Source organism: Adiantum capillus-veneris, chromosome 26 (genome assembly GCF_014529385.1).
Source record: "Adiantum capillus-veneris isolate H3 chromosome 26, ASM1452938v2, whole genome shotgun sequence".
Lineage (NCBI taxonomy): Eukaryota > Viridiplantae > Streptophyta > Polypodiopsida > Polypodiales > Pteridaceae > Adiantum > Adiantum capillus-veneris.
The window spans coordinates 4,390,904-4,404,327 of NC_140956.1; the positions used below are offsets into that span (position 1 = coordinate 4,390,904).

Here is a 13,424-nt window from a genome sequence, read left to right on the forward strand (position 1 = left end):
GATGATTGAACAAGCTCACAGGAGGTGGGCGAGGGTAACAGCTTCTGCCGATTCACTCGCACTCCCTAACTCAAGCTGAGAGGGGGGGTAGAGCTCGGCATCCGTGGCCAACTAATAATGGTTAGCTGCCTCATCAACCAAGATATCAGACGCTAGAGAGAGAGAGAGAGAGAGGGGGGAGTTTTCTATGATGTTGAGCTTGATGGGAGAGGTCCATTTTGAGGAGTTGCTGGTGGACAAGCCGGGCAGAGTGCGATGCATGGAGACAGTCCACGAGCTGCTCACTGTGGAGAAGGAGGACATGGTTGTAGTAAAAAGTGTCGTAGGGCCCTTTTTGATCTCTGCCTTGCCCAACAAAATCCGCACCTCGATATGTTTGGGCAAAGGCCCTCCACTAAGTTCACGGGAGGCTTATGGAACAAACATGAGGATGCCATTTGGAAGCATATGAATGGCATAAAATTTTTATGCAAGCTTGCCAAACAAAAGAAGGAGAAGAAAGCACATGTAGAACAATGGGTGGAAGACTTTATGCATATAGAGAAACCTATGTTCTGGGTTCCACCCACAAATGATGATGAGGACAATGGCTCCAATGAAGACGTGGCTGCACCAATTGCAGATCAAATGGAAGAGCGTGCCACATTGATAGGCATCAAATGTAAGACCAAGAAAGGGCCTAAACGATCTAGAGTCCTAAAGAAGGAATTGCGATCATATGGACTGGCTCAAAATTTGAAGGAGTACCAAGACTACCATGGCTATAACCTTTGTAAGCACATGTAGAACAAGGGGTGGAAGATTTTATGGATGTCTCAAGGCAAACAAGTGACGGAGAGCACCTTGTTGCTAATGCGACTGAAGGAAATTATGTTTGCAGTGAAGAAGGAGATGAAGATGAAAATATGGATACAGAGGAACCTATATCACACACACACACACACACACACAAGTGACTGAGTGAGTGTGTGTGTGTGTATATCTATCTATCTATCTATCTATCTATATATATATATATATATATATATATATATAGAGAGAGAGAGAGAGAGAGAGAGAGAGAGAGAGAGAGGGATTTAAAAAAAAACTCGCTCCAAAAATTGACTCTGAAGCGAAGCAAGCTTTTTTTAAAAATTGCTTAGTTGACCAAAATCTGGAAAAAGCTCCCTCCATTCCCATCCCTGTGCTCAATATGGCATTTCTTCTCAGGTGATAGGTTGGTGGTAGCAAATTCAAGTTTGTCTAATGTCCGACACTCGTGCTGGGGTGTCCATGGTAGCTTCTTCATCGACTTGGTCTCCCTACATATGTCCACTATGAGCTACAAAAGGGGTGTTAAAGTTTATGCATCTCAAGTGAACGGCCCAATCTAAGCCTATTGGCTATTTTGTCTTTAGGTATTTATTTTACTTATTTGACATGATTTGGGGCAGTACAATTTCCTAAGGGAAGCTAGTCCATAAGAACCCCCATTGTATGATCACTAATTCATTGCCCAATTGGTTGGTTCAATAGAAATCGTCTCTCTCTTTCTCTCTCTCATGTATTCTCCCCCTCATTGTATGATTTCGTATTGTCAACTTTGACAATTCCTACTATTTTCAGCTCAGCTAGAGGCTATTTTATAATTTCACAACCTTCTTGGGACCTTTAAAACTTTATCAATTACTCCATTCTCTTGACCCTAAACCATAGTCGTCCTCAACTATGCATGTATTAAGAGAAGATGAGTATGCTTTTCTTTTGCAACCAACTGGAAGTCGAGATATCTTTCCACAATAGATGGCTAGGGGTGTGTGCAAGATCATGTGTACCCTCTTTTGGCGATTACTGTAGACTTTGACTACCTAAAAACTTGCATTTCATACAAGGAGTGTGGCTTATTACCATATTTGTGCTTACTTTGAAAGCCAATAATTAATGTTCACACAAAAACATAGCCAAGAACACATTGGAAACTCATGATAATTAATTGATCTCACGAAAAGAGTACCTTTTGTGTGCAAAGACTCTCTTGATTAGACATGTCAGACCCTGTCACGACTTTGTGAGCCTAAATAAAACTTGATTTTAAGTTTAGTACCACTCATATCCAAAAAAAGTTGTTTTGCATATCAATCAAGCAAATTTAGAGGAGATTATTGGCAATGTTCTTTCGATGTAAGCAATTTTTATGAAACATCCTAATGATAATGCTCTGCTAAAAATACTTGCATTCTTCAAGGAACTTTAGATAAGGACGGTTACATTTTAATAGATTTGCCTTGGAAAACACCTTAGCCTACTCAAAGATTTAGACTTTCTCAAATAAAATATAGTAAATATTATATTAAGTTTTTGCTTATGATTTCATATATCAAGTTGCCTATATAAAAATTTGATGGAAACTAAGCATGGTAAGCCCACCTTCCATCCATTTGAAATAATTTCATTTCTTTAGTTCACCTATGGTGTAGATCCTAGGGTTGTGAATGTGCCAAAGCTAGGTTTTGACATTTTTATGTCATCCTAGTGTTTTTTCTAGCCTCTCAATCTTAGTTGGCCATGCGAGCACATATAGTACAAACTCCACGTTAGCCAATCTTTGGGGCACTTTAAATGCGGTACACCTGATCTTGCACCCACGTAAAAGTTGATAATGAGATGTCTGTAGTAGAATAATTTAGTGAGGTTGTCCTCCATTGGCACATAAGTTAAGTTGACCCTCCTACTGAGATTCTCTCCCTAACTACATGGAAGCGTGAGCACAAGGAGCTCTTTGAAGTTCTTGCCATCTAGCTTGCGAAAAATCTATTGCATCTAGGGGAAGGCCATGGGGATAAGCTAGTTGGTACAAAAAACGATAAAGCCACATTTTAGCTATTGGTTGACTGCTTCATTGCTTTTCACTCTATTGGCTATGGTTTTATACGAGTTGTTGACTACTTTTATACTTCAAAAGCAAACTTATAGAGGCAACCATAACTTCTATCGATAGTGTCTCGCCCTTGTAAACGGTTTTGTTCTTTTGACTTGTTTGCGAAGCCACAATGAGAGAGAGAGAGAGAGAGAGAGAGAGAGAGAGAGAGAGAGAGAGAGAGAGAGAGAGCACTTTTTAATGTCAAGAGGTACACAAAACTATATGGTGATAAGTGTGCTAGTAAAAAGATAAACTTGTCCTAGAGTGACCGACACATATACAATACATGAAGGAAAAATTTCATAACGAAGAGAAAAATGAGCCTCGTGACAGTTTCACCTACATCACTACTACAAAATGTAACAAATGCTCCCTACAATGATGCGAAAACAAAAAGTTGGTGTTAATGTATCGGAAGTAGTGGGCCCTAAGAAGAACAATTCACAAAGGGCAGCAAGCCCAAAGCTTTGTGAAAGGCGCACACCTTTGTAAATTCGAGTTCGTGTGACACACCTATGGGGGGTCTCACGCGCTCTTACCCACATGCCAATCTTAGAGAGTTTCTCAAGCTCACTCATGAGCACACACAAAAACACTCACACCATGTCTCTCTCAAGTCTTTGTTATCGCTTTTGAGTGTCTCTATGTTCCCATGTATGTATATATGTGTGTACGTACCTAAGTGTGCATGTATATACATATACATATACACACATGTACCTATATGTGTGTGTGTGTGTGTGTGTGTGTGTGTGTGTGTGTGTGTCCTATTCTCATGAATGCCCGATTCTTTTGTGCCGGCCCACAACTCTCAACAACGGGTGCCCCGAAACAATGGACAAAGTGTGCTGAGTGGCCGGTCAGTCAAGATCGAGAGAGCTAGGGACTGGAAAGGTTTTCGGACTTGGCATTTGCTACCAGGTGTTTCCCTTTCTATACTAGAACCCCTTGCTCCATAATAGAGGACTATAGATGCAAGAACCCTCACACCTGCAAAAAGAAAAAACCGCTATGAAAATATTTGTGGAGACTTGAGTTGAACTCCAAAAAGAAAAAAGGTGTATCCTACATGGTCCCCTCTCTCTCTCTCTCTCTCTCTCTCTCTCTCTCTCTCTCTCTCATGCGTGCATGCCTACACACACACACACACACACATACACACATGCTAGCTTGTCACACTTTTAGTGTGCTTTTTGTTTTACAAGAAGATTCCACAATTAGTTGCCATAGAATGGATGAGTTTTATGGGGCATGTCTATCTTTACACATAAAACCTTGTCTTGCTTTCAAATCCCCATGTCCGAAACAACTATGTGGTGTTAACTACCTTAACTATTGCAAAATATGTTCATACTTGACAATCAAAATTAGCATATGGCAGATGATAAGGGATTTACTAAGAGTTATCAACCTAAATATTAAAGGATCGTGAGTACTTGATCATGAGCTTTGAGAAGAAGAAGAAATGGAGGGTAAAGAGTCAAGTCTGCATGCTACAAAGCGAGACAATAGACATTCACATTGTAAAGAAAACCCACCAGATCTTGAACCATAGAATGCAAGTAGGTTAAAGGTAGGAGATATGGACAATGGCGCATGCAAGGCTCGTGCAAGAAAGGGATAAATATTTAAGGAGAAATAGTGGTGCTAGAGAGAAAGGGGAGAGAGAGAGGGGGGAGGGGGGGAGAGAAAGAGTAGCCCCTTCCTTACCGAGATGACCTCCGTTGTGTTGTCCGGCTTGTTCTTCATCGCCACATTTACATTGCTCCATCCTGTTCCCTAGCATCTCGTCCAATCATAACCTTGATAAAGCACTATCTTGATGCGCTCAATGCACCCAATTCAACCTCCCTAGCTATGCTTTTGATGCCCCCATTCTTACTCCACCTCTCTTGCCTTGTGCCGCCCTGTGTCTTTGTCTTCACCGGTGAGCTCACCCACCAACAATTGTATCGGCATTCGCCTCTGCCCTACGTTACCAAACCACCATGGGCTCGTTGTGCCATTTCCCAATCCTACCTGCATCTCTCACTCTTCGCCCTTGACCTCTCCTCTAGTCAAAAAACCTTAAAGAGAGCTTCCCAAACTCAATTTTACAAAACTACATGTCAAATACATGGAGTTGATTGCAAATGATGCATGATCTACACTTTGTGCCTTGCTCTTGCCTTGTTTCACCTTTGCAAGCTACATATTTGAAAGCCATTGCATGTAGATAATCTCTCTCTCTCTCTCTCTCTCTCTCTCTCTCTCTCTCTCTCTCTCTCTCTCTCTCTCTCTGTGACGGTGCCTCTTCGCCTCCCACCCACAGGCTCTTCAACGTTTGGTTCATCTCCAGTAGGCTGGCTCCCACTCACAAACCTCCTATCTTCTTGAGATTATTTTTGTGCCACATGGAGTCCCTGAATCCTCTTCGTCATAATAGAGTAGTGTAGATCTGTGAACACATACAACAAATAATGATCTCATGTAAAAACATAATGAGGTCGTTGGCCTATCGATCGGTTTCTTTGGTTACCACCATAAAGAGAGAGAGAGAGAGAGAGAGAGAGAGAGAGAGAGAGAGAGAGAGAGAGAGAGGATCCATGGAGTCTCGAGCATGTCACGTGTCATATTTATTTGGATTTTTAGAGGCAAACAAAGAGCTTTGAATTGTTGTATGCCTTTAGGTTGAGGGCGTTTTTGGGTCAAAGATGCATGGTGGAGCTTGCCATGTCACAGAGTTTGTTGTTGCACCTGTTGTTTTTACTCGGGGTGTCCCCCTCATCGCTTATTCACCTCCTGCCCACATGTTGGTTTGCGGCTCATCAATCCCCGTGTCTAGTGCCTTGACCTGGTTGACAACACATTGTGCACCCATTGGCTCTCGAGAACCTTAGTACACACACACACACACACACACACACACACACACACACACACACACACACACACACACACAGAGAGAAGACGAAGAAGAAGAAGAAGAGTATTTTTACGTCGTGGGAAACTATCCCAAGAAACCTTAAAGATCTATCCGACGAGGAGACTTGAACTCAAGACCTATTATTCAAGAGGAAAATGGCATAACCAATCTGCCAAACTTGGGTGATGGAAAGGTTATACTATTTTCCTCCTTTTATTAGCAAACACACACACACACACACACACACACACACATTCATGAAGAAGAGTATTTTAAGGTCGTGGGAAACTATACCAAGAGACCTTAAAGATCTATCCAATGAGGAGAGTTATACTCAAGACCTGTTATTCAAGAGGGAAATGGCATAACCATTCTACCACACTTGGGTGAGAGAGAGAGAGAGAGAGAGTCATTGTGAGAGACAAATGAAAGAGAGAGTGTTCTCTGTGTGCGCAAAATGGATTGGTGACTGTTGCAAAGAAGGCAAATCTTTTGCTCTCATTTAAAATGCTACCTCTATGTAGCGCCAACTCCCTGACTCCTAACAATAGTCCTCCAACTCATAATGTGATCGTTCAATTATGTGACAATCTAACTTTGTATGCGCACTCACCACTCAATTCTGCTAGAGAGAAGAGAACCATGGAGGAAAAGAATACTGTCAACTATTGGTGAGCATGGGTAGCCATTGGAGGATCACCTGATAGACACGGAGAAGCTGAACAGGAGAGGGACACCAAGCACCTTGAGGAATCAGAACAGGAGGGACATCGAGGATTTTGATGAATCGGAGGAGCAAGCAAAGACCAAAGATGGGATGTTTATAGTTGATTTGCCGGATTTGCCTTTACATGTTGTTTGCACTATTGCACCCATTAACGATATGTTGTACAACCATCAAGTAGACCCAACAACATGAACTTATGGAAATTGTCAAACATAAAACTCTATTTCTGCTTGAGAATTTTCAAAGAACTTGTAAAATTGACAAATTGATTTTATTGTTGACAATACATAGAAATCTACAAATTGAAAGTCTTGTCTACTTTGTCCTGCAAAACACAAAGAGCATCACAAGACAAAGCTGCAGGTCCCTCCTAGCTAGCGAGAAAGAAACCTGCTAAAACACATTATGCTTGCAAGTAATATTGGGGGTAGAGGAGACAAAAAGGCGTAGCCACTTGGCCATATAACACACAAAAGCAGCTGGAAGGCTTGCAAGGAGCTGGTGCAGCTACTTGGAGAGATGAGAATACTGAGAGATAAATATGGGGGGATTCTCTACCACATGATAGCTTGCAGGCTGTTCCCCTCCTCTCCGTCCTCCTACTGGGTGCATGCCAGTCCTACAATCAAGAGGCTATGAGATGGCTCATGTCTCCTGTTAGTAGCTTTAGGCTGATCAGGCCTCTTGGGTACGGCAAGGACTCTCTCTCTCTCTCTCTCTCTCTCTCTCTCTCTCTCTCTCTCTCTCTCTCTCTCTCTCTCTCTCTCTCACGAGCTTCAAAGGCGCCTCTTTGCCTCATACTTCGCTCCTCACCTCTCGCGGGCCATCCTCCCATCCACCAACCACGTGGAGAATTGCATTATGCATAAATCCAATTCTCCATAATAGACACACACACACACACACATGTTTACTAGCTTTTCTCTTTTCGGCTGCCTCTCCTCCTATCGAGGTGGTCAGGATGGCTGTTCACAATTTCGCACCTGTTCACCTCCCAAGCAGGCCTGGAAATTGAAGGGTGCCCTTGTCCTTCCTAGGGAAGGGGAATTCCCTTAGCTGGCCTTCGGAGAGGAAGGGCCATCATACACTTTGCCCGTCATCATGCAAGGCAAAAATGCACCAACCTGTCACTCGATACCCCTTAATTTTCTTGCTCCTATGAAATATTCACTTGCTTTTGGTGTATCTTTTATTGTTCCATACTTAAGAGGAGATAGCATTAGGTATTCTTTAATTAAATTCGATGGTTAGTAAATTTTTAGTATATTGGTATATTATACTTTAGCTCTGTTTTCTCCTCTTCCCCCCAAAAGCATCACCATTAGTTTTCACGTCTCTCTCTCTCTCTCTCTCTCTCTCTCTCTCTCTCTCTCTCTTACACACACACACCTCTTGAGAGCACTCACTTTAGCCAACATGTGCCACAAGAAGAGTATGCAAGAGTGTGCCAGTTTGAGGGACATTTTTGAGGTGAGGCCCTCTGAGAAAAGGAAGAGGAGGGAGGCAATTCAATGAGGTAAGGCCCTCTAAGAGGAAGAAAGAGGAAGGTGTCTTGGTCAATGCCTATTGCAACAAAGGCATGGATGACATGATCCAGAAGTTCATGCAAGGGTAGAGGGGCCAAGATGTGGTTCGAGATTCTCTTGGCATATAGTGGCCCTTCAACAGGCATGCTCCTACTTGCATGCTATAACTGCAAGTAGGAGAGAGGGCAGTGCGTGGTGCAAACAGAGAAAGAAGTGTACATAGAAAGTGTTCATCTCTCATGTGAAGCCATGAAGAGGCCAAAAATGCGGAGACGGAGAGACGGAGAGAGAGAGAGAGAGAGAGAGAGAGAGAGAGAGAGAGGTCGTGACTTGTTTCCTTGAGCCTCAATGATATCTCCTCATTTCCTTTAAAAGATTCATGCCCAAATTCAACCGTAGTCACACATGCGCTAGAGGCTAGGACATTAGAGGAGGAGCTTAGAGGTCGCTAGATTCTAGAATCATCATGCACGTTGCACACATCACAAGTCTGGTTGCATCAGACTTTGCATTGCAAAGCATCTACATCCGTACAAAAAGCATAACTAGTGAGCTGCCACTCTCAAATCTTGTCACATTTTGATTTTTTGAAGGTCTTCATTAAAAATAACATATTAAAAGTGTTATCTCTTCTTTGATTTAGGTGGTGGGATTCAAAGCTTAATAAATTTGAACTTATATTTTACCACCTTAGAGCTTAGGCTTTATTATTTTTTCTAATATATAAGCAATGCTCAATAGGAGCTATTTATATTAAAGAAGGAAAACACTACAAGTGTCTTGGCTTTTATATGGATCGGCGATCGGCAACCCACCATTACAGACCATGAAAACCCCATATGCATCACATGCCACAAGGAGCATAAACACCATAAAGACTAGGATCTTACAAACAATATATTTGGACACAGATCTTGAGCAGTGGATGCCACCAGATTGAGGTCCTTGCCACCCCACCCCAACATGTCCAATGGATAGGAAGACAAAACGACACATGGCAGCAAATTAAAATCTATCGGAGAAACTTCCTACCACCACAAAGCTCAAACTAAAACGAGTCAATCCTGAATGCAGCACATCCGAGTTACACCTTAGAACTTAGGCTCATGTTTTAACTAAGCAACCTTCTACTTTGAATTTTTTTGGGCTATTTTATAGAATTTATCTTTGAAGGGCATTTTCAAAACTTGCCCTTTCTAGTGAAGGCTTATTTTCAAAGGACCCGTCTATTGGGAAGGGGCCTCTAAACAGCATGCTCTTCATCGGGAAGGCCTATCACAAAAGTTCCATGCATGTGCAGGGCTAGACCACTAAGGAAGGGTGGGAAGGGTTGCAATTTCCAGCACTGCTCCCAAGCCAACACCTCCTCCTGGGTCACCGCACCTGCTCCCCACTTTCTTTAGTTGTAGCCACGTGCCTACAGCCACATGGCTCCGGCTGAAAGCGGCTCGCCATAACAGAGTCTAACCCATCGATGAGCACATTATGCTTCTTAATGTCTAGCTCGTTCTTGCCCGTGAGGGGATGAAAACATTTGCAGCCGGCCATGAGTGACGGGCCATGTTGGCGCCCTTATCACTCTCTCGGCTAGGGTTCAATACGAGCTGTTGACGACTTTTGTACTTCAAAATCAAATTTTTATGAAGGCAATCAAAAATGCAATCGAGAGTGTCCCGCCCTCGTAAACGATTTCTGTTCTTCTGACTTGTTCGCGAAGCCACAATGCAAGCTTGAGAGAGAGAGAGAGAGAGAGACATAGAGAGAGCGCTGTGGGATGTGAAGAAAGAAGGGACCATGTATCGGCTGACCAACACCACGCATACAGAGGTGGCTCCGAGCCTGCCGCTGCCCAGCCTGCCGATTTGCTTTGGAGCAGCCAGCGAGGATTTGCTTCTGTTTGAAGAGCGTGCCTCAGCGGAGAAGGCCAAGGCCAGGGATGGCTCTCTCCTCTCCGCGCATGCTGCCAAAATTGCTGAACTTCTTGCGTCCACTGATATCAACTACTTGTAAGCCTCGCCTGCCTTCATTGAATTATGCCACTTTGCCCATCTCAGTTACATTTCGTATTCATTTTTTGAGCTAGATTTGCTTTCTGCTTTGACTTTTGCCTGTTATAAAGGTCCGTAAGAGATGGTCTGAAGGATGATTTGAGCCACATTTTATCGAGTTCAAACAGTCTAGTTGCTGCAGTTCTTCAGCATAATCCAGAGGCCTTCAGCTTTGTAAAAACAGGTAATTCATCTGTTTTCATTTCCTGAGGAGTGATTTTGTCAACATTTGTACGATTTCCTGTCAATGCTCTTGCTGTCTAACAATTTAGTCTATGAAGTCATCAAGTGTATAATGCTGTTCAGCTTTCTTAAGCTATGCTCATTTTTAAGTAACACATATTGATGGAACTTGTTCCCATTTAACACAACACCACGAAAGGCCACTCCTCTAGATTATTCAACTTTTTGTGTCAGGAATCAAAATTACGGTGAACCACAATTGCTGGAATCTTGAAGCTGTAGTTCTTTTGAAAGGGTGACTTAGTTTGCATTCATAATATATCTATGTCATATTTATGATTAGTCTCAAGACTTACCATGAACCATCATTCCTCTAAGGTTGGGTAGTCTTAAGCTTTACACTGGATATGAAGCATTGTATGGCAACTTGTCCTTCGTCCCGATTAAAGTTTTTCACCTCCCGGATGGTGTTGCTAGAGCCCAAGTGGTTGTGTAGTTTCTCATCTATGCCACGTTCAGGCCATGTATTACTTGGTCCGATGCGTTGGCTGAAACCACCCGACCACACAACTCAAAAATACAGTAGTAATGTGAAAATTGTTGTGGTAAGCTAAACTTGTGAACTATAAGTGGTGCCTAGCTTTAAGGCTTGCATAAATCGGTTAGACCGAAGGTCCCTTACACCTTAAGGTTTTGGGGTGTAGATGGCTAGACCAGTTTGTGGAAACCTCACAATTAAGCATGCATGGCATGTGCAGGAACAATGCTAGAATGGGTGACCTCATGGGAAGTTGTACCCCCATGCCATATCGACTAGTATAAACTTAAAGGTTGGGGAGTTGTAAACTAAAAACCTAATTCTGGTGTCTACTTTACCTCCACGCTAGTTTTAGGGGGGGCTCTGTATGTAGCACTAGGTTTTGGGAAAATTTAAAACCCTTGGTTGTGGAGTACATCTAAAATTTACAGTCAATGAGTAAAGAAAAAAAACTCATAGTAGATGTAATGTGCAACAAAAATGATTTATGGTGATTTAAGTTTTAACTCAGGATGAGTGCTCATTGCATACTCAAGGTTCTTTTTACTTTCATGAGAGAGAGAGAGAGAGAGAGAGAGAGAGAGAGAGAGAGAGAGAGAGAGAGAGAGAGAGAGAGAGAGAGAGAGAGAGAGAGAGAGAGAGAGATGAAATGAAATGTTATATTAACGTCTTCAAAAGGTCAAAGTGACCTATGAGACCAAAAAGTTACAATGTGGTGGATCTGATACAAAGTCAGAGTAACAAGGTGACAAAATGACAAAATAAAATACTATGGAATCCTAAACTGCTAGGTGTGAACTAGGAAGCTAGCTGGGATAGCTAGATCACAAGAGATCCAGCATCGGTCGCTGACAGGTCTCATCAATCTCCTCCATGGTCAGTAGTCTGACCGGGCGTCGTGCATGTCGGGCCAAAGTGATCCGAATCCTTTGATGCAGCCTCCGTCGATGCTGTGTAGTCCTCCGTAGTCGTGGGCATTTGGATCTCCCCAACTCGGTTGCTTGGTCGATCAGTGTGCCTCTGGTGTGAGGCGACAAGCTCTACTGTGGTAGGAGCTCCTCCGGGTGTCCAGTGGCAACTCTAAAGAAGTCTGTGATCTGTCTCTGAGACTGGCTAGCCTCTCCTCTCATCAAGCTTTCTCTGTGTCTGCGCAGCTCGAGCAAAAACAAACCCAGGCATCTCTTATCCTCATACCGCATGACTCTGGAGAGTGGTCCAAAGCCCTTTCTGAACATGCAATGGAAGCGGCCTCGTAGCTCGTAGTGGACGGGGCAGTGGCACGTGCAAATTGAAAAGTCTGCACCGCAATCTTTCTACTACGTGTTGTAGCAGTGAGCAAAGATTGCATAGACTACGATCGGATGGTGTCCTTTCAATAGGTAGAGTAGCCACCAAGTGGGACTCAACAATCTCTGCTATAGTCGCGTGTGAAAAGAGGGATGGCTTGACCATGATGTCTATGCGTTTGTCATCCTTTGCGAAGAGGGGTATTGTCATCCTTTGAGAAGAGGGGTGGCCAGAGCAAGACGTCTGGGCCGGCACGGTGTCAATCCAACAATGTCACAAGACAGTAAGTCAGAGTGATTATCCTCCTGCTGAAGAAATCCGATGAGAGAGGTTAGGAGACGCCCGATGGCGGGCTGCCTTGCACCATGACCAAGAAATGCCAGAATAGCTGAAATCAGCCCCCATAAATCTACAATTATTTGGTAGCACTCGAAGGGTGAGAAGGGCCTATGAGAGGGCTACAAAGGCTTGTCGATAAGCCTCGTCGGAGGTGCAGCCATTGATCCAAGGAAACGTAGCCATGCACCCTACCACCCCAGCGTTTTGGCAAAATGCTAGCAACAAGGAGTTTGGATCTGCAATATACAAATGCAACTACCTCCCTAACGTTTTTGACAAAAAGAAAATGCTAGATTTGATGGGGAAGAGAAGATTCCCCAGCAAAGGGGGAGCAACCCGGAGCTCTGATCACTGATACCTTGTGTGGAGACACAAACAAGATTACCTCATGGACCGTGTGTGTGTGTGTGTGAGAGAGAGAGAGAGAGAGAGAGAGAGAGAGAGAGAGAGATGAGTGAATAAGGACTTCTTCACTGTGCATAAAGAGCGCCCTCCTGGCACCACCCTCAGGACTTTGTGCGATGCTCAGGGAACACTTCATATGCATCCTGATGTTATTCTTGATATGTCTGTAGATTATTTTGAGGCATTGTTCACTGCTGATGTATGCACTACTGAGGTTTTACTTGCCCATGAACAGATCTGGCATCACATCCACCGTCGTTGTACAGACACTATGGGAGAGATCTTTTTGGCTCCATTCACACTTGCAGAGCTTCATGCTGCTATCGAGAGTCTAGATCCATCTTCCTGTCCAGGCGAGGATGGCCTCACTAGAGCTTTCTTTTTGACCTATTGGGATGTATTGCATATACCACGGCTTCGTGGTTGTCAGGATATCTTTGCATCAGGATAAATGCATCCGGATCTTTGTTCAGGTCTTATATCTCTTATTCCGAAAGGGGGTGACACCACTCAACTCTGCCAGTGGAGACCTATTACCCTACTCCCTTCGGTCTATAAGATATTAGC

At 43.4% G+C, this 13,424-nt stretch overlaps 2 protein-coding genes across 3 annotated transcripts in view; both read left to right on the top strand.

Moving 5' to 3' along the window:
- The first annotated feature begins 255 nt into the window (after positions 1-255).
- Positions 256-786, top strand: LOC147422915 (uncharacterized). The gene has a single exon (XM_086500927.1). The coding sequence runs from the start codon at positions 256-258 to the stop codon at positions 784-786; it is 531 nt and encodes a 176-aa protein (XP_086357053.1).
- Positions 787-9,700: 8,914 nt separating this feature from the next.
- Positions 9,701-13,424, top strand: part of EMB2773 (PHD finger family protein) — a 133,916-nt gene continuing 130,192 nt past the window's right edge. The window contains exons 1-2 of one of the 2 annotated variants that reach the window (XM_086500944.1): positions 9,701-10,063; positions 10,177-10,289. In XM_086500944.1, the coding sequence (XP_086357070.1) occupies positions 9,852-10,063; positions 10,177-10,289 (325 nt within the window). In that variant the 5' untranslated portion in view covers positions 9,701-9,851. Of the gene's footprint in view, positions 10,064-10,176; positions 10,290-13,424 lie in introns of those variants that run through there. The other variant, XM_086500945.1, reaches the window with a different exon arrangement.

What these genes read in the sequence shown, in the direction of transcription:
- LOC147422915 (XM_086500927.1), top strand. Translation starts at nt 256, where the DNA reads ATGCATGGAGACAGTCCACGAGCTGCTCACTGTGGAGAAGGAGGACAT.